Consider the following 22,181-nt stretch of genomic DNA (forward strand, 5'->3'; position numbering starts at 1 on the left):
GTTTTCCTTGCCCTTTTGTGGGTTCTTCCGAGGATGTCGTACTCGTAATGGTTTGTGCAGTCCTTTGAGACATTTGTGATTTGGGGCTATATAAATAAACATTGATTGATTGATTGAAGTGCACTGAGATATAAAGTACACAATATCAGTTTTTCTGCAATTCAAGCACAAAGTCTAGTCTTCTGTGTTCAGGGACACTGCTTGGCAAAAGCTGACCAATCAAAGCTCTGCGGTCTGCGTTGATGCAGATGCGAAGCTAGGATTTTTAGGTGCACGCGAGGTTTGCGGGAGGGTATGCAGGGATAGGGGGCAAGTTACGTTGTAGCACGCAACCACCAACTTGGCTAAACCTAACAGACTACTCAATGCTAGGAGTGTCCCTGCGCACTAGTCTCAGCGCCAGCTGTTAAAAAAAAGCACATTTTAAGATTCGTTGCTCAGAACACAGATTGTATTGTTGAAAATCAGCCTGCAGCTCATTGTCCTCATCAAAGGGATTACAAAGAGGTATCATTTGAGCTTTAAAGATATTTTGTTTTTGAGTTATCGAGCCAATATCTCAAGATCCACTCTTGCCTCACTCGGTCCGTCGTGGTGAAAAAGGAGCAGAGCCAGAAGTCAAAGCTCTCAATTTACCGGTCGATCTACGTTCCTATCCTCACCTACGGCCAGAATCCCTTAGAGCAGGGGTCGGCGACCTTTACCACTCAAAGAGCCATTTTAACCCGTTTCATAAGATAAAGAAGATATCTTTGTCGTTATTATCTGCTGATGTTCCCCCAGATAACGTTTAATAAGGGCGTGCTATGAAGCCATTACCTTTGACGCCTTCTATAACATGTACAATCAGCTTGCCAGCCCAGTAACATGTTGTACATGGCTTTCGCCGATACACGTACACGACTGCAAGGCATATAGTCAACAGCCATACAGGTTACACTGAAGGTTGTGATATAAACGACTTTAACACTCTTACTAATATGCGCCACACTGTGAACCCACTAGCACCAACCCCCCCCCGTGCGTCGGTTGAGGTGGGCAGAGTTGGTGCAAAATATAGCCTGGAATTGTCATGGATGCTTGGGATTCTGGGTAATTATGTTGCGTTTATGTTGTGTTACTGTGAGGATGTTCTCCCGAAATGTTTGTCATTCTTGTTTGGTGTGGGTTCACAGCGTGGCGCATATTAGTAAGAGTGTTAAAGTTGTTTATATCACAACCTTCAGTGTAACCTGTATGGCTGTTGACTATATGCCTTGCAATCTCGTACGTGTGACGATAGAAGCAGCGAGATGCACGCATCCGGTCAGGCACGCAGATAGCATGGTGTAAAGGCGGGCGATGACATGTTGTAGAGGACGTCAAAAGTAAAGCCATCACGGCACGCCCTCAATATTGTAGTCCGATTGAAAATCCGAGAATGTTAACCCCGGGTGATGTCCGGGAGAGGCACCAAAATCTAGAAACCTCCTGAAACAATCGGGGGGTTCGGCGATTATGCAGCTGAGCCACATCAGAGTGGCCAAAGAGCCGCATGCGGCTCCGGAGCTGTGGGTTGCCAACCCCTGCCTTAGAGATAGGGTGAGACGCTCTGTCATTCGGGAGGAGCAGAGAGTAAAGCCGCTGCTCCTACACATCGAGAGTAGCCAGATTACGTGGCTTGGGCATCTGGTCAGAATGACCCCCGGACCCCTCCCTGGGGAGATGTTTAGGGCACGTCCGACCGGTAGGAGGCCACGAGGAAAAAGCCAGAACACGGTGGAGAGACTATGTGTCCCGGCTGGCCTGCGAACGCCTTGGGAATTCTCCGGGAAGAGCTGGACCGAGTAGTTGGGGAGAGAGAAGTCTGGGCTCTTCTGCTCAGGCCGCTGCCTCTGCGAATGTGCCACTCTCTTTCTAACTTTACCATATCAATCAATCAATCAATCAATGTTTATTTATACAGCCCTAAATCACTAGTGTCTCAAAGGGCTGCACAAACCACTACGACATCCTCGGTAGGCCCACATAAGGGCAAGGAAAACTCACACCCAGTGGGACATCGGTGACAATAATGACCCAGTGGGACGTCGGTGACAATGATGACTATGAGAACCTTGGAGAGGAGGAAAGCAATGGATGTCGAGCGGGTCTAACATGATACTGTGAAAGTTCAATCCATAATGGATCCAACACAGTCGCGAGAGTCCAGTCCAAAGCGGATCCAACACAGCAGCGAGAGTCCCGTTCACAGCGGAGCCAGCAGGAAAACATCCGAAGCGGAGGCGGATCAGCAGCGCAGAGATGTCCCCAGCCGATACACAGGCGAGCAGTACATGGCCACCGGATCGGACCGGACCCCCTCCACAAGGGAGAGTGGGACATAGGAGAAAAAGAAAAGAAACGGCAGATCAACTGGTCTAAAAATGGAGTCTATTTAAAGGCTACAGTATACAAATGAGTTTAAAGGTGAGACTTAAATGCTTCTACTGAGGTAGCATCTCGAACTGTTACCGGGAGGGCATTCCAGAGCCCGAAATGAAAACGCTCTATAGCCCGCAGACTTTTTTTGGGCTTTGAGAATCACTAATAAGCCAGAGTCCTTTGAACGCAGATTTCTTGCCGGGACATATGGTACAATACAATCGGCAAGATAGGATGGAGCTAGACCGTGTAGTATTTTAAGAAACAGAAACTTCTGAAAATGCCGTGAAGACACCAACACAAAGAAAAAAAGCTTATTCAGAGGCCCCAAAAACCCCACAATGCATTGCGTTTACTACCTCACCCTTTCAAGCCCTATTGCAATTTAGTAATAATGAATGAAACAGTTACTAGATTTGAGGTCATTAGCTAATGTCTGCAAGTTGAACTAGATATCTTTAGGTTAGTTTGTTTAAATAATAATAATATCATTATACACGCATACCTTCAACCTTGATGGATCAATGCAGGCGTAACTACAAAGCTCACACTTGTAAGGCTTCTCCCCGGTGTGGATGCGAACGTGCCACGTCATCTTCTGCTTGTTGCCAGTTGAATACTTGCAGTCGCTGCATTTGTACACACGCTTGCCTCCGTGGGAGCGGAGATGCTGCTCCAACACCAGCGGATGCTGACAAGCGAACGGACAGTTGCTGCACCTGAGAGGCTTATCCAGCAGAGACCCCTCCTCGTGCTCGTCCAGAAGGTGTCGGGCGAGGATCTGCCTCGTTTTACCCGCAAAAGGGCAGAGCTGGCACTGATGTTTGAGGTGGACTTTGCGCGGGACCTTGATGCTCTTCTCCTTGCAGGTGGTGCCGCTCATTTGTGGGTGTTTGCCCTGTTGGTGGGTCCTGAGTGTGGTCTCGTTGCTACAAGTGTACTCACACTGGTCGCATGAGAAAAGCACGAGGGGCTGGTGAACACGTTTGCCGTGGTTTCTCAGAGCAACTTCGGAACTGAAGCGAGCTTCACAGTGAGTGCAGGTGTGACGCATTTCCCCTGTGTGGCATCTGAGGGTGTGTCTTCTCACGTCGTCAAGTGTGTAGCCGCTGTAGTCACAGAGCGGGCACGTCTGAGAGGGTCGTTTGTCGTGGATGCGCAACTTGTGTTGACGCAGTTTGGTCAACGCTCCGAAGGTTTTGTCGCAAACATCGCAGGCGTGGCGCCCGATTCCGGTGTGAAGAGACTCGTGTTCTTCCAGGCGATAGCGCCTGGTGGTGGCGAAAGGACAGTATTGGCATGTGTGAGGTGCGACGCGTGGGGCCTCACTTTTAAGGTCTTTCTCAACTGGGATGGTCACATTTTCTTTTTTTCGTGACCGCTTTTGGCAAATGGAAATGTGTCTGTTCACTGTTGCAAGCCTGACTGATGAAAAACTGCAGAGGCTGCACGTGAATTTTCCACTCTGGACTGGAATGTCTTCTTGTTGAGTCTTTGAAGGCTTTTTTGTCAGTTTGTTGCTCCGCTGAGGATTCGACTCAGTGAACGTAGAGGCGCTTTGAGAATCCGTTAAATTACATGAAGATCCATCCTGTTTTTGTCGAAGAAGGCACTCCTCATTTACTTCTGAGGAAATCCTGTTTTGGTTTGTGAGGATTTTGTCACGTGACTGTGTCGCTCCCCGCTTTTTGGACATGTCTGGACCCACAGCACGGCGGTCTTCTGTTTGTGCGACCGCTTTGCCAATGAAAGTTGTGTTTTTTTTAGGAATTGCAGCACATTTCCTGGCAATGTGGCTATTAAGGCCCCGCCTCTGTTTGAACTGGGCACCACATGCCTGGCACTCGTGATGTTGTGTTCTATCACAACAAGCAAACGGAGAGTGCTGCTTCAGAGTCTTCTTCTTTTTTGTAACATAAGACGATTTGTCACAACCATCTTTAGTCGGCACCACAAGCATCTGGACTCTTCCCTCCAAAACCATAGCTTCTGATTGTTCCTTATCTTGTGTCCTCGTGGGTTTCAAACAAGACTCTAACAGAGGGTGCTTCACATGGGAAGATTCTGAACTGCCGCAATCATTATCCAATTCTACAGTTTCCTGCTCTGACTCATAATCGTCAGCGGCTAGACTTTGTTGGCCTTCTTCATTAACCCCGGGAAGCGTTTCTGCCTCTGAAATGTGTGTAGATAAAAGGATTTCTTCTTTTTCTAGGGCTGATTTACTGCAGTGTAAAGGGGGTGTCATGTGAGCGGCTGCGTACTCCTTTTGCAAAAAATCAGTTTCATAGTCAGCCGTTAATGCTGTCAAAACAAGAGTGCAGTACTCAGGGCTGGTGCTAGGTGGCAGGCTATCCGATATCCCTTCATGGGTAACCTCTTTACGGCCAACTTCATCAACATCCAGTGATTCGACACCTTGTGTATTCGCTTCAGGACCTTCACTGGCAACGTAATCTGCTGGAGCTTCTTCAGTACGCTGCTCAGATCTCTCATTGCCTGTTAGTGACTCATTGTGGAAATCCTGTGACATGCTCGATGAATTCCTTTCCCTTTCTTTTGCTGCATAATTCTTCAGCCAGGTTTGGTCCCCGGGTACGTATCCATGGGCTTTCCTCTTGTGCAAGAAGAGGCTGATGCTACTGAAGGAGGAATAAGGACAGAGAGCGCAGCAGTACTGTTTCAGCCTGGTGTGTTTGCAATTCTCGTGATTTTGCAGGGCTTGTCGAAAACATGTGGTGTATGTGCAGTATTTGCACTTATATACAGATGCTTGTTGGCCCATTGCAGGATGTTTTGCCCGCATGTGATTCCGGAGCTCATATTTGCGCTTGCAGGCGTACGCGCAGATCTCACACATCAGTGATTTGGCTTGATGTCGTAGTTTGTGGCTGTTGAGCTGGTCCATGCGGTGACAGCGATATGGGCACCTGTCACACTCATACCTAAGAGAGGAAAAAGGTATTTTGTCTCAAAAATAATACGAGTTCCACATTGTGACACATGGACTTTGAAACTCCAACAATGATGGTGTTTACATTAGCGCGAGTTTGAGTTTTCTCACTTTTGTACAGCTCCTTGACTACTTTTTTGGCATATCAACCTGGATTGTAAAATTTTTAGGCTACGGTGGCACCATGAATTGATTAACGTGGACCCCGACTTAAAAAAAGTTGAAAAACTCATTTGGGTTTAATGGTCAATTGTATGGAATATGTATTGCACTGTGCAATCTACTAATAAAAGTTTCAATTAATCAATCAATGAAGTTAACAAGCGTGGCAGTTCGGTTTTCTTTTTCCAAAAAGATGTCAGGTTAATAAGGAAACTCTTTATCCACTCTGGGAGGCCCCCCCCCCCCCCCCCAAAATGACAGATTTGGCTAACCCCAAAATGCAAACTGTTCCTCCATGTAGATAGGGCTTGAACCAGGGGTGTCCTAACCTAAAAATCTAAAACAATAAAATTATATATATATATATATATATATATATATATATATATATATATATATATATATATATATATATATATATATATATATATATATATGTATATATATATATGTATATATATGCATATATGTATATATATGCATATATATATGTATATATATGCATATATGTATATTATATATATGTATATTACTTTGAGTTCCTCCCGGATGACAGAGCTTCTCACCCTATCTCTAAGGGAGAGCCCCGCCACACGGCGGAGGAAACTCATTTCGGCCGCTTGTACCCGTGATCTTATCCTTTCGGTCATGACCCAAAGCTCATGACCATAGGTGAGGATGGGAACGTAGATCGACCGATAAATTGAGAGCTTTGCCTTCCGGCTCAGCTCCTTCTTCACCACAACGGATCGGTACAACGTCCGCATTACTGAAGACGCCGCACCGATCCGCCTGTCGATCTCATGATCCACTCTTCCCTCACTCGTGAACATATATATATATACATACATATATATATATATATACATACATATATATATATATATATATATATACATACATATATATATATATATACATACATATATATATATATATATATATATATATATATATATATATATATATACATATACATATATATATATATATATGAATATTTTTCTTCCCCCCCCGTACCAGAAAGCACTTGATGAAAGCGGATACAACTTCACCCTCACCTATGAACCCACCCTAGGAAACCAACCAAAAAAGAGCAGAAAACGAAACAACATCATCTGGTACAATCCGCCATTCAGCAAAGACGTCTCAACCAACATCGGCCGCAAGTTCCTCACTCTGATCGACAAACACTTCCCCAAAGGCAACACCCTAAGAAAAATATTCAACAAGAACAACATTAAATTGAGCTACAGCTGTATGAATAACATGCAACAAATCATTTCAAACCACAACAAAGCAATTGCAAAAGGACTGCCTACCCCCAGACTAAACGACTCTGAAACCAATAATGAATGTAACTGTCGCAAGAAACCTGATTTCCCTCTCAACGGAAGGTGCTTACAGACATCAGTCGTTTACCAAGCAAAGGTAATACGCAAGGACATTAACACATCCGACACGTACGTAGGATTAACCGAAGGAGCGTTCAAAACAAGATGGAATAATCACAACGCCTCCTTTAGAAACCAGACTTTGCAGAATTCCACAGAACTCAGCAAACACATTTGGAACCTCAAAGACAATAATGTTGAATATTCAATAACATGGCAAATTCTTGCATCCAGCACACCTTACAACAGTGGTAATAAAAGATGCAACCTATGCTTAAAAGAGAAACTGTTTATTATATATCATCCTGATCTATCATCCCTCAACAAGCGCAGTGAAATCATTTCAACATGCCGCCATAGACGGAAACACCTCCTAGGTAACACATGAGCCAATCACCACACCCTACGCCTGCTTGTACCCACCCACTCTGTGCTCTATATAAACCATTGTATGTGAATGCTTCCATTAAAATCTCCTGATGATTGAGGGAACCCCTCATGAAACAGATCTGTAGAGATGAAGTAGTCTTGTGATTTTTCCCACACCTACATATATATATATATATATATATATATATGGTCATAAAAATGTCAGAAATATGTCCTACATATATATTTTACTCAACGCTTATATCTCTAGATCACCTTCAGGTTGTCGATGTAATGTTTTTTTTATTAAATTTTTTCATGTTTCAAGCCCTTTTTGTAAAAACCTTGTTTTAAAGGCAAATACACAAAATATGCAATCATTTCCCCAAAACATTTTTAAAGTGAATATACCGTATCTGATGTGAAGTAATTGGAGCCTTAAATAGGTCAATAATTCATAATAACACTGATTTTGATCCATTATTTTTTTTAAGCAATGACAGTTTAAAAAGAAAAAAAATCCCACAAAAATTCTTGCGCCTCACCCACAAAAGTGTTAAAAATACATCATACTTTTTTTAAATTTTTATTTTAACGCGTGAGCCTCCAGATCAATTTTAAATCTTTTGCCGATTATAAGATATTTGTTTTATACCCTTTTTGTCAAAGAAAACTTTGTTTTTTAAATGTCAAACCCCCCCAAAAAACAATATTTTCCCCCAAAAATATTTCAGAGGGAAATATTTAATGTAAAGTAATTGGAGCCTTTAATAGGTCAATAATTCATAACAACACTGCTTTTGATTCATTATTATTTTTTAAGCAATGACAGTTTAAAAAGAAAAAAAATCCCACTAAAAATCTTGGGCCCCTCGTACAAAAGTGTTAAAAATACGTCCTACATTTTTTTTTTTTTTAACTTTCAACGCTTGAGCCTCTAGATCAACTTTACATCTTTTGCCGATTATAAGATATTTGTCTTATGCCCTTTTTGTCAAAGAAAACTTTGTTTTTTAAATGTCAAACCCACCAAATATGCAATATTTTCACGAAAATATTTCAGAGGGAAATATTTGATGTAAAGTAATTGAAGCCTTATATTGGTAAATAATTCATAACAACACTGCTCTAGATTCATTATTATTTTTTAAGCAATGACAATTTAAAAAGAAAAAAAATCCCACTAAAATTCTTGGGCCTCACTCACAAAAGTGTTAAAAATACATCATACTTTTTTTAAATTTTTATTTTAACGCGTGAGCCTCCAGATCAACTTGAGATCTTTTGCCGATTATAAGATATTTGTTTTATTCCCTTTTTGTCAAAGAAAACTTTCTTTTTTAAATGTCAAACGCACAAAATATGCCATATTCTTCCCCCAAAAATATTTAAGAGGGAAATATTTGATGTAAAGTAATTGGAGCGTCAAATAAGTCAATAGTTCTTAACAACATTGATTTGGATTCATGATTATTTTTTCCAGTGAGGGTTGGACTCCGCCAAGGCTGTCCTTTGTCACCGATTCTGTTCATAACTTTTATGGACAGAATTTCTAGGCGCAGTCAAGGCATTGAGGGGATCCGGTTTGGTGGCCACGGGATTAGGTCTCTGCTTTTTGCAGATGATGTAGTCCTGATGGCTTCATCTGGCCGGGATCTTCAGCTCTCACTGGATCGGTTCGCAGCCAAGTGTGAAGCGACCGGAAAGAGAATCAGCACCTCCAAGTCCGAGTCCATGGTTCTCGCCCGGAAAAGGGTGGAATGCCATCTCCGGGTTGGGGAGGAGACCCTGCCCCAAGTGGAGGAGTTCAAGTACCTAGGAGTCTTGTTCACGAGTGAGGGAAGAGTGGATCGTGAGATCGACAGGCGGATCGGTGCGGCGTCTTCAGTAATGCGGACGTTGTACCGATCCGTTGTGGTGAAGAAGGAGCTGAGCCGGAAGGCAAAGCTCTCAATTTACCGGTCGATCTACGTTCCCATCCTCACCTATGGTCATGAGCTTTGGGTCATGACCGAAAGGATAAGATCACGGGTACAAGCGGCCGAAATGAGTTTCCAGGTCTCTCCCTTAGAGATAGGGTGAGAAGCTCTGCCATCCGGGAGGAACTCAAAGTAAAGCCGCTGCTCCTCCACATCGAGAGGAGCCAGATGAGGTGGTTCGGGCATCTGGTCAGGATGCCACCCGAACGCCTCCCTAGGGAGGTGTTTAGGGCACGTCCAACCGGTAGGAGGCCACGGGGAAGACCCAGGACACGTTGGGAAGACTATGTCTCCCGGCTGGCCTGGGAACGCCTCGGGATCCCCCGGGAAGAGCTAGACGAAGTGGCTGGGGAGAGGGAAGTCTGGGCTTCCCTGCTTAGGCTGCTGCCCCCGCGACCCGACCTCGGATAAGCGGAAGATGATGGATGGATGGACGGATGGATTATTTTTTGGGAGCAATGGCAGCTCCAAAGAAAATTTAAGTCAACATTGCAACTTTTTCCCGTTACACGTCATTTGTTTACTCTTTTATTTGATTTTTTAATTAAATAAAACATTAAACACTTTAGACACTTCCGGCTTAAACGGTTTATTGGTGACAGCTAGAATATTGATTGATTGATACTTGTATTAGTAGATTGTACAGTTCAGTACATATTCCTTACAATTGACCACTAAATGGTAACACCCGAATAAGTTTTTCAACTTGTTTAAGTCGGGGTCCACGTTAATCAACTCATGAGAATATGGAGCAATTGCAAACTATTGTGCCAACAAAGTGGCATTTAAAGGGTATATTTACAATTTTATAATTATGGCAAGCACAAATGTCAAATTAAAACTGGTACGAAAAAACATTAAAACATTCCTTTATTTGCAAATTCTGTCTGCAACTGGCCGTTTTTTGGGCCACAACATGGATAGTACTATTTCAAAAAAGCCATAGTTCATATGGCATCAGAGATTGACACTGTTCAATGATTTTTTGGAAAGTATACTGTATATAGTCTTGGTTGAGTGCTTTTGTATCCATTATGTAGCACATATTGTAAATATTCTTGCTCGCCCACCCATCAGGAGCAAACTAATGGCCCCTGTCTAGCAGACCACTTCAGCTTCCAGACATTAAACAGCCAACCAAGTCATTAGTGGAAGACCTCCTCTCCTTAATGAACCACGAAAATGTGGTACATGCGTGCTATTAATAAAAAAGTATGTGTAATTGAGCATTCCGTGAACTGGGCTACGAATGTTAAGATGACAGAAGGCTAAGCAGCAGCAGTTGGGTTATTGATTGAACGGTGCATCGGACTACATGTAAATGGAGGAGTGTCTTCCATAAACAAGCGGCCTCTACCTATTTAGAATTACGCTGCCATCTACTGGACAGTTTTGTAAAAACAAAGTTAATCAGCCTAATCACTGCTCGACTAAGGATTTTTACATTTTGATAAAACGATGGACCAAGGGTCGGGAACCTTTTTGTCTGAGAGAGCCAAGAAGCCAAATATTTGAAAATGTATTTCCCTAAGAGCCATATAATATTTTTTTAACACTGAACACAACTAAACGTGTGCATTTTTAAGTAAGACCAACATTTCCAGAGTATAATAGGTCTCTTATTCTTTGTATTAACATTGTTATTTTGAAGTTAACTGGGGGGGGGCCTGCGGGCTTGCAGCAAAGCGGGATGTTGCCAGGACCGGCCTCAAAATCAGCGACAGGTGTGTAGTTGGCCCACCTGGGCCTTTTAATCTAATCACCATAGGTTCCCTACCCCTGCGATAGACAAAGAAAAATCCTATTTATTTTTGTTTTATCCGTCATGATCTCTTATGACAATTATTAGTTTCTGGTATTTTCTTTACAGTGCTCTAATTTCTTTCTGTGTGCCTCCTTTTGCCACTATTTCTCTTGTCTGCGCATTGGCTCCCACAACTGGTACGCTAATCAGGATGCTTTACATGCCAGGACTGTCCTCTTGACTTCCATGCCTTTTGCTTTGCCTTGTACTTAAATGTGCACAGTTTCTTTTATGCTTGCGTGCACTATTTCTTTATTTTTGTTAATAAATGCATTTTACTTGCACTTCGCCTACCGTTTCGGCATCCTGTGGTCACGACCAATAACGTTCACATGCAAACTTAACATTAGGGATGTGACAGTGTCTAATCTCACAGTACGATATTATTGCAGTATGTATCAAAAAAAAAAAAAAAAAGCTTGGTAAAAATGCCATATTGCGTAAAATGAAGTGTCAATAATGTTTAGTATAAACACACTTACCGTAATTGAACAAAAATAAGTGTTAAAATTTTCTTGTCATACTCATTATTACAAACAAGTATTTCTAAGTGCTGGCTTGAAGTATCTTTGCAGTTTATTTCCTGCGTTGAACATTTTCTTGGTGTTCTCCCGCCGTGCGGTGCGATGAGAACCATGAATTGATTAACTTTGACCCCGACTTAAACAAATTGAAAAACTTATTCGGGTGTTACCATTTAGTGGTCAATTGTACGGAATATGTACTGTACTGTACAATCTACTAAAAAAAGTTTCAATCAATCAAAAACGAACGGCTTTGTGACGACTTGAAAACGCTCGAAACGGAAGTGGTGCGCTTCGCTTTGCAGAATGCAGACTTTCGTACCTCCGCCAAAAAGGTTATGTTTTGGCTTGGGCTTGTTTGTCTATTTGCTAGCAACTAGGGGTGTGGCAAAAAATCGATTCGAATACGAATCGAATCGTTTATGTTGTGCGATTCAGAATCAATTCTCATTTTTTAAAAATACTTTTTTTTTTTAAATCAATCCGACAAACCACTACACAGCAATACCATAACAATGCAATCCAATTCCAAAACCAAACCTGACCCAGCAACACTCAGAACTGCAATAAACAGAGCAATTGAGAGGAGAGACAAACACGACACAGAACAAACCAAAAGTAATGAAACAAAAATGAATATTATCAACAACAGTATCAATATTAATTATAATTTCAGCATAGCAGTGATTAAAATTCCCTCATTGACATTATCATTAGACATTTATAAAAATAATAAAAAAGAACAATAGTGTCACAGTGGCTTATACTTGCATCGCATCTCATAAGCTTGACAACACACTGTGTCCAATGTTTTCACAAAGATAAAATAAGTCATATTTTTGGTTCATTTAATAGTTAAAACAAATTTACATTATTGCAATCAGTTGATAAAACATTGTCCTTTACAATTATAAAACCTTTTGTTTTTAAAAAATCTACTACTCTGCTGGCATGTCAGCAGACTGGGGTAGATCCTGCTGAAATCCTATGTATTGAATGAATACAGAATCGTTTTGAATCGGACAAATATCGTTTTTGAATCGAGAATCAAATCAAATCGAAAAAAATCGATATATTATCGAATCGCGACCCCAAGAATCGATATTGAATCGAATCATGGGACACCCAAAGATTCACAGCCCTACTAGCAACATAACTCAACCAGTTATTGACAGATTTATTGTCCCGAAAAATGATTATTTTTATCTACGAACACACTTCACTTCCTGCAACGTTAAAATGCAAGAAAAAAACTACACTCAAGGCTGATCAGACAAAACAGACATCATCGTCATGGACCCACTAGCTGCGGAAGCCAGCTCTGCAATCATCTTAACAGAATCAATGACTCCATAGTGACGTTTTTGTGAATTTACTGAGGAATTTGTGAAACTAACACAATACAAAATGAATGCCATTGTAAGTTAATAAAACTAACACAGACAGTCACATTTGTGTTAACATATTAGCTAATGCTAACGACGCTAGCTTCAATACATTACAATAGCACGTACAAAATATGCATGAAAACACTCCTACAGACATCACACATGGGACGATTTAGTTAGTAAGAATTGTGTTAGTTATATTGTAAAAATTACAAACGTTGCTAGGAGTGATGAATGAAGAATCCAAACAAGTAAAAACGCTATAGACGATTTAGAAGACGGAATGGCTGTTGTACTTCCGGTTCAAAGCTTTAAACAGCAGGAAACACTGTCAACACTCACTTGTCCAAAATTGGCGCCATAGCAAAAACAATGACATACTATAACATTTAAGGGTCTTTGTATGTGTTTTATGAGAATTATTTGCATTGTGGCCGTCTGCGAAGAAACATCCACATGTTAGTTGCACCAATTCATAAGCCGCGGGTTACTAAGCGTAGGAAAAGTAACAGGAAATAATGGTAAAAATGCACTGTATATGGAGTATCATTGTTGATGATGTCTGTGCATTGTGTGTGATGATACACTGACCAAAATTAGTAAATATACTTGTTATATAAAACCTCTACTTTGTTTTTAATGAATACTTACAGTAGGCCTACTACGCGACTGTATTTTAATGTTGGTCATTTTGGTGGTACTTAGAGAGCCAAAGTTGGAGAAGCAGTGGTTTAATGTATTTACATCAGGATGAAAAACGCTCAAGTAATAAAGGCAACACACTACCTGAGCTCTCCTGCATGTTTCCTCATATGGACGTTTAAGTAGTGTTTCCATTTGGTGACGTATCCACACTCGGCACACATGAAGTTCTTGTCGTCCGAGTGTGTGAGCAAATGTTTTGAGAGGTAGGAGACATCTCGGCATCGGAAGTCACAGAGGCTGCACTTGAAGGGCTTCTCACCTTGAAAAGAGTAAAGCATAGTTGTCAAACTCAAGGCATGGGGACCAGATATAGCCCGCCACTTCATTTTATTTGGCCCTCGAAAGCCTGAAAATAATATGTATCAATAAAGCATTGTAACTTTTCTTACTAAATGTATTACTTCTTTTTATTTTGGCAGGAAAAAATATATGTACTCCAAGTAATCACAAATGATGTTAACTTAAATATAGTCAACTTAAATATAGTCTGGAGCCCGAAATGAAAACGATCTATAGCCCGCAGACTTTTTTTGGGCTTTGGGAATCACTAATAAGCCGGAGTCCTTTGAACGCAGATTTCTTGTCGGGACATATGGTACAATACAATCTGCAAGATAGGATGGAGCTAGACCGTGTAGTATTTTATACGTTAGATCAGGGGTGCCCATTACGTCGATCGCGAGCTACCAGTCGACCGCGGGGGGTGTGTCAGTCGATCTCGAGCCAGGCTTTTAAAAAAAAAATAGACCTAAAAATTAGTGATCATCAGTCTTCACCAAGACGTCACTTAAATGACATTCACGGTACCGGAGGGTCTTGTGAGATGACGCTGGCTGCTGCAAGATCATTATTATTAAAATATGACCGAGAGGAAGGCGAGAAACACTTTTTATTTCAACAGACTCGCGCCGTACCTTCCGTCAAAACTCTAAAGGCCGACTGCACATTTCCTATCTTCACAATAAAAGCCCTGCTTCATGCTGCCTGCGCTAACTAAATACAGAGTCTCGGAAAACTGGCGTGCACAAGCGATCCCTCAGAAAGCTGGCGTGCACATCACTTGTGCACGCCAGCTTTCCGAGACTCTTATTTTGTTAGCGCAGGCAGCATGAAGCTGGGCTTTTATTGTGAAGATAGGAAATGTGCAGTCGGCCTTTAGAGTTTTGACGGAAGGGACGGCGCGAAAGTCTGTTGAAATAAAAAGTGTTTCTCGCCTTCCTCTCTGTCATTTTTTCATAATAATGAACTGGCAGCAGCCAGCGTCATCTCACAAGACCCTCGGGTGCCGTAAATGTCAATCAAGCAAGCTACGGAATTTGCCGCCAATGTTTTTCTTGTAAAGTGTATGGAAGCTGGATGAATTAGATGCCAAAAACCAACCACTTTCATGTGGTATTGTACAGAAAAGGACAACTTTTTTTCTCCTCCACTTGAAAATGTGGGCGTTATCATCATTACTGTCTGATTCCAATCAATGCAAGTCATCAGAATCAGGTAATACACCAACTTATATTCTTGTCTTCGTGAAAGAAAGACATCTATATGTGTTACACATGCTTGTATTATCATTAAACACATTTAACTTGTTTACAAAACTGTCTCTTTCATAAATAAATAAATATAAATGATATATATAAATGAGGTAGATCCCCTCGAGTTGGTCAATTGAAAAGTAGCTCGCCTGCACAAAAAGTGTGGGCACCCCTGCGTTAGACTTTGACACGTCTGGAGAAAAGTGTGCCAAATTACGCAAAACATCGCAAAACAACATACAACAATCAAATCGAAGAGTCGTGAAAAAACACAATTGAGCTCTCACCGCTGTGCATAAGCATGTGTCGCCTCAAGCCTCTCTTGTGTGAGGTCACATAGCTGCACTGAGGGCAGTGATGGATCTTCTCGTTGGCATGTAAGTGTCCGACGTGCTGCTCAAATTCCACAGGGTTGAACGTGAAAAAGGCGCAAAAGTCACAACAGAGTTTCTCACTCCCTGGATGGCCGTGGCGCTGATGCTGGAGGAAGGCGCTCTTGTTGGAGGACGAGAACTCGCACTGAGAGCAGTGGTAGGCCAGGTGGGTCCTGTAATGAGCCTCCATTTCCTTGTCACCTGGAAAGATGGCGGCGCAGGCGTGATGTCGACATTCCACCGCCTCCGTCTCATGCGCCTCCGCGGCATGTTGGACGAGAGCCTTGCGCAGAGGCGTCTGGAAGGAACAACCCTCTTGGAAGCAAGACATGGCCGCGTCGCAGTCGGGTTTGACGTTGTGCGTCTTCATGTGAGCCTTCAGCAACCTGCTCTGGTTAAAGCTTTGACCACATGCAGGACACGGGTAGCTGTGGCGTATCTTCCCGTCTTCTGCCTGGTCCCCATGCTTTGTGGTGAGGTGGCGGCGGACCGCGTTGCGTTCCACGGCGGAATATTCACACAGGTGGCAACGGTGCACTTTTTCGCCCTCCTCACGGAGTCGGTGTACGCGCAGTTTGCTCCTGCTCGTGAAGAACCGCTTGCAGGTGGGACACTGCAGACTGGGGTCGGGGGAATGGAGATGGAGATGCTCCTGCAGATGGGAACGCATCTTGAAACAGCGCCGACATTTGGGGCAAGTGTGGGTACGGTAAATGTGCTCGGCCCCCTCTGCAAGGTATTCTAAAGGGAGGGGAAAAAAATGGCAGAAATGATTGGTGGTCCACAACATTAAAGGGGAACATTATCACCAAATCTATGCAAGCGTCAAAATATACCTTGATGTTGCAGAAAAAAGACCATGTATTTTTTTAACCGATTTCCGAACTCTAAATGGGTGAATTTTGGCAAATTAAACGCCTTTCTGTTTATCGGTCTGTCGCTGAAGCCTATCTCAGCTGCATTCGGGCAAAGCGCATTATTTTTTTTTAACATGCCTCAAAACAGCAGCTTGGAATTTGGGACATGCTCTCCCTGAGAGAGAATGAGGAGGTTGAGGTGGAGGGGGGGTTGGGGGTGTATATTGTAGCGTCCCGGAAGAACTTGTGCTGCAAGGGGTTCTGGGTATTTATTCTGTTGTGTTTATGTTGTGTTACGGTGCGGATGTTCTCCCGAAATGTGTTTTTGCACTGCCATATTTATTATTCAAGTCCATCCATCCATCCATCCATCCATCCATTTTCTACCGCTTGTCCCATTTGGGGTCGCTGGAGCCTAGCTCAGCTGCATTCGGCAAAGTGCATTCTTTTTTTTAACATGCCTCAAAACAGCAGCTTGGAATTTGGGACATGCTCTCCCTGAGAGAGCATGAAGAGGTTGAGGTGGAGGGGGGAGTAGGGGGTGGCGGGGGGTGTATATTGTAGCGTCCCGAAAGAATTAGTGCTACAAGTGGTTCCGGGTATTTTTTCTGTTGTGTTACGGTGTGGATGTTCTCCCGAAATGTGTTTTTCATTCTTGTTTGGTGTGGGTTCACAATGTGGGGCATATTTGTAACAGTGTTAAAGTTGTTTATACAGCCACCCTCAGTGTGACCTGTATGGCTGCTGATCAAGTATGCCTTTAAGGTTTATTGGCGCTCTGTACTCCTCCCATGATCCGTGTACCACTCCGTACAGCGCCGTTTTAAAAAGTCATACATTTTCCTTTTTTAAACAGATACCGATAATTTTCCATATTACATTTTAAAGCATTAATCGGCCGATAATATAGGCAGTCCGATATTATCGGACATCTCTAAACCAAATATAACAAAAAGATCCCGGATACCTATTTTGAACGTACAAAACCTAAAGGGACATTATTTCATTGTCAGACCATTATGGGAAAAAATAATAATCATGATTACTTCGATTGATATTGAAATCACAATTAAAAACACGATTATTCTTTAATTTCAAAACATGAGTATTTACTGTACCACCAGAACTGCACTTTAAATACAACTTAAAAGAACCACTAATATAATTTAAAAAACAAATAAACAAAAAAAATAATAATAGTTTTAAACAAATATTTAAACTAACAATAGCAAAAAAAAAAAAAAAATATATATATATATATATATATATATATATATATATATATATATATATATATTAGGGTTGTGGGAAAAAATCGATTTGAATACATTGTGCGATTCAGAATCGATTCTCTCTTCTTTTTTTTTTAAATCTATATATTTTTTTAATTTTTTATTTTTATCAATCTAACAAACCCCTACACAGCAATACCATGACAATGCAATCCAATTCCAAAACCGAAACTGACCCAGCAACACTCAGAACTGCAATAAACAGAGCAATTGAGGAGACACAAACACGACACAGAACAAACCAAAAGTAGTGAAACAAAAATGAATATCATCAACAACAGTATCAATATTAGTTATAATTTCAGCAGAGCAGTGATTAACAGTCCCTCATTGAAATTATCATTAGACATTTATAAAAATAAAAAAAAAGAACAATAGTGTCACAGTGGCTTAGACTTGCATCACATCTCATAAGCTTGACAACACACTGTGTCCAATGTTTTCACAAAGATAAAATAAGTCATATTTTTGGTTCGTTTAATAGTTAAAACAAATTTACATTATTGCAATCAGTTGATAAAACATTGTCCTTTACAATTATAAAATCTTTTCAAAAAATGTCTACTACTCTGCTACCATGTCAGCAGACTGGGGTAGATCCTGCTGAAATCCTATGTATTGAATGAGTACAGAATCGTTTTGAATCAGAAAAAACGTTTTTGAATCGAGAATCGCGTTGAATCGAAAAAATCGATATATTATCGAATCGTGACCCCAAGAATCGATATTAAATCGAATCGTGGGACACCCAAAGATTCGCAGCCCTAATATATATATATATACATATTTTATATATTTATATTTTTTAAGACTTTAGTTTAGGCGGTGGCTCTTTGTTGTTAAGGCGGCCGCCTTAACAACAAAGCGCTGTGCGAAACCCTGTAACAACACATTTATATTCTTATTGTGACTTCATTCATTAAGGGGCGTTTAATCACATTACTAGTTTTACATTTAATTTATCAATGTATACATACTTCACAATTACAATTGGAGGCTTGAGTATTGGCCGATAATGACTTTGATCCGACACGATATCAGCAGAAATCATACATTCTTTTATTATTTTGTAGAACGGGACTTTAGAAAAGACTTGATCAAGTGAAAATACTCAAACAGAGAACAATGGTAGGTATGAAAAACACTACATTTTTTCCATATGTTGTCCTTTTATCTGAGATCTAATCAAATATGATATTTGATATCAATATCGGACTGGGACACCCTTCTTAGCGTTGGCAGTCATACGTACGTACCTTTGGTTGGCAATAGTGTGGCATTCATGGCTGAACATGTGTCTTTTTTCGTCGTCTTTCTCGCTTTTTCCACATTGTTCACTTGTTGCTGTGCTTCTTCTTTGCCATTTTTCGGTTCTGATGATGTGCAGACTTGGCTGGAACTTTTCCCCCTTCTTGGCCGACAAGTGGGGGTCTGATGTAGGCGGTCTGAGCAGCTGTGAGACGCAGACAGGCCACCATCTGAGAAAGTCTGCCCACATGTTGCACATCTGTGCTGTTCCATCATCTCCACTGTCACTGAAAGGAAACCATTACAAATTTACATGGAGGCTGAGTTTCAATGGTTACAGTGGTCTAGGTTTCTCTAAACAAAGGGCACACGCTAGTGGTTTTAGGAATTTGCTGCAAAAATATTGCTTTTACAAGTTTTGAGCCGGTCAGATTTTGTTACCGGGCCGAATAGTTGGATAGTTCTCAGCCAGACTAACCAAATAATTGATTTGACAGTGTGCTAATGATTTTAGAAATCTGCTGCAAAAAACTGAACTTGGTTTTGGTGACATTTGGCCCCAACCCACCACTTATTAACTCCTGGACTAACACAAGTGGTTGCAATTCACAATTAAAAATGAGAGAAGAAGAAAAGGACGATAAATATTGCAATTGTCATTTACAGTTACATGTTGGAGGAATATTTTCCCGCCTTTAAGCAAAATGGAATGCTTTAAAAGTTACTAGTTCGGGCCTCCTTTTCAACATAGTGGTGTAACGGTACACAAAAAATTTCGGTTTGGTACATACCTCGCTTAAGAGGTCACGCTACGGTTCATTTTCGGTACAGTAAGAAAACAACAAAATATACATTTTTGGGTTATTTATTTACCAAATTTGTAAACAATGGCTTTATCCTTTTAACATTGGGAACACTATAATAATCCCGCCCACATTAATCCACAACAAACTGCCTCAAATCATTTTCAACCCATATTCAGTTGAATATGCTACAAAGACAACATATTTCATGTTCAAACTGATAAACATTTTTTTTTGTGCAAATAATCATTAACTTTAGAATTTGATGCCAGCAACACGTGACAAAGAAGTTGGGAAAGGTGGCAATAAATACTGATAAAGTTGAGGAATGCTCATCAAACACTTATTTGGAACATCCTACAGGTGTGCAGGCTAATTGGGAACAGGTGGGTGCCATGATTGGGTATAAAAACAGCTTGCCAAAAAATGCTCAGTCTTTCACAAGAAAGGATGGGGCGAGGTACACCCCTTTGTCCACAACTGCGTGAGCAAATAGTCAAACGGTTTAAGAACAACGTTTCTCAAAGTGCAATTGCAAGAAATTCAAGGATTTCAACGTCTGCGGTTCATAATATCACCAAAAGGTTCAGAGAATCTGGAGAAATCACTCTACGTAAGCGGCATGGCCGGAAACCAATATTAAAAGACCGTGACCTTCGATCCCTCAGACGGCACTCTATCAAAAACCGACATCAATCTCTAAAGGATATCACCACATGGGCTCAGGAAGACTTCACAAAACCACTGTCACTTAATAAAGTTTGTCACTACATCTGTAAGTGCAAGTTAAAGCTCTAATATGCAAAGCAAAAGCCATTTATCAACAACATCCAGAAACACCGCCGGCTTCTCTGGGCCCGAGATCATCAAAGATGGACTGATGCAAAGTGGAAAAGTGTTCTGTGGTCTGACGAGTCCACATTTCGAATTGTTTTTGGAAATATTCAACATCGTGTCATCCGGACCAAAGAGTAAGCGAACCATCCAAACTGTTATCGACGCAAAGTTCAAAATCTTACTCAGTGGCCTAGTGGTTAGAGTGTCCGCCCTGAGATCGGTAGGTTGGGAGTTCAAACCCCGGCCGAGTCATACCAAAGACTATAAAAGAAAAATGGGACCCATTGCCTCCCTCCTTGTCACTCAGCATCAAGGGTTGGAATTGGGGGTTAAATCACAATAAATGATTCCCGGGCGCGGCACCGCTGCTGCCCACTGCTCCCCTCACTTACCAGGAGGTGGTCAAATGCAGAGGACAAATTTCACCACACCTAGTGTGTGTGTGACAATCATTGGTACTTTAACTTTAACTTTAAAAGCCAGCATCTGTGATGGTATCGGGGTGCATTAGTGCCCAAGGCATGGGTAACTTACACATCTGTGAAGGCACCATTAATGCTGAAAGGTACATACAAGTTTTGGAACAACATATGCTGCCCTCTAAGCGCCGTCTTTTTCATGGACGCCCCTGCTTATTTCAGCAAGACAATGCCAAGCCACATTCAGCACGTGTTACAACAGCGTGGTTTTGTGAAAAAAAGAGTGCGGATACTTTCCTGGCCCGCCTGCAGTCCAGGCCTGTCTCCCATCGAAAATGTGTGGCGCATTATGAAGCGTAAAATACGACAGCGGAGATCCCGGACTGTTGAACGACTGAAGCTCTACATAAAACAAGAATGGGAAAGAATTCCACTTTCAAAGCTTCAACAATGAGTTTCCTCAGTTCCCAAACGTTTATTGAGTGTTGTTAAAAGAAAAGGTGATGTAACACAGTGGTGAACATGCCCTTTCCCAACTACTTTGGCACGTGTTACAGCCATGAAATTCTAAGTTAATTATTATTTGCAAAAAATAAATAAAGTTTATGAGTTTGAACATCCAATATGTTGTCTTTGTAGTGTATTCAACTGAAATGGGTTGAAAATGATTTGCAAATCATTTTATTCCGTTTATATTTACATCGAACACAATTTCCCAACTCATATGGAAACGGGGTTTGTACTTAAATTTATGTTGTGAGGTTAAACAAACAGCAAGCAATGTTTAACAGGAAGTCTACTCACCGTGTTTTTGTTTTGCACCTGCAAAACAGAATATTAAGCTTAGGGACCACTAGTAACATTAATATAAGAAAAATAATAACATTGTGAGCCTCACTTTATATGCTAACTCCAATCCAGCATTATCGGTGGCTTTGCTTGCTCGCGGTATCTTCCGTTCATTTTAGTAATTTTTCCGACATCTGAACTAAGGTTCACGTATCAAAATATAAACGTGCTCACTGTAAAGAAAAAATAAATAAATAGGAAAATATGGCTAAAACGTACGATCCAAAAGGGGGAAAGTAAAACGCGAACACAAAAGAGGAACCAATGTTAACTTAGGGGAAGGTTGTAT

At 41.3% G+C, this 22,181-nt stretch overlaps 1 protein-coding gene across 6 annotated transcripts in view; it reads right to left on the reverse strand.

Annotated features, from left to right (window-relative positions):
• The window catches only part of znf142 (zinc finger protein 142), a 79,767-nt gene extending 57,586 nt beyond the window's left edge, over positions 1-22,181 (reverse strand). For 4 of the 6 annotated variants that reach the window (XR_009809255.1, XR_009809254.1, XM_061918377.1 and 1 more), the window contains exons 1-5: positions 21,942-22,181; positions 18,993-19,271; positions 15,501-16,328; positions 13,763-13,940; positions 2,909-5,348 (exon numbers count right to left, since the gene is read on the reverse strand). Coding sequence is in view for 2 of the 6 variants with exons in the window: in XM_061918377.1 (XP_061774361.1) it covers positions 2,909-5,348; positions 13,763-13,940; positions 15,501-16,328; positions 18,993-19,271; position 21,942 (3,726 nt within the window). In the remaining 4 variants the exon portion in view is untranslated. Of the gene's footprint in view, positions 1-2,908; positions 5,349-13,762; positions 13,941-15,500; positions 16,329-18,992; positions 19,272-21,847 lie in introns of all 6 variants that reach the window. The other 2 variants (XR_009809257.1, XR_009809256.1) reach the window with 2 other exon arrangements.

Source organism: Nerophis ophidion, linkage group LG13 (assembly GCF_033978795.1).
Source record: "Nerophis ophidion isolate RoL-2023_Sa linkage group LG13, RoL_Noph_v1.0, whole genome shotgun sequence".
Taxonomy (NCBI): domain Eukaryota; kingdom Metazoa; phylum Chordata; class Actinopteri; order Syngnathiformes; family Syngnathidae; genus Nerophis; species Nerophis ophidion.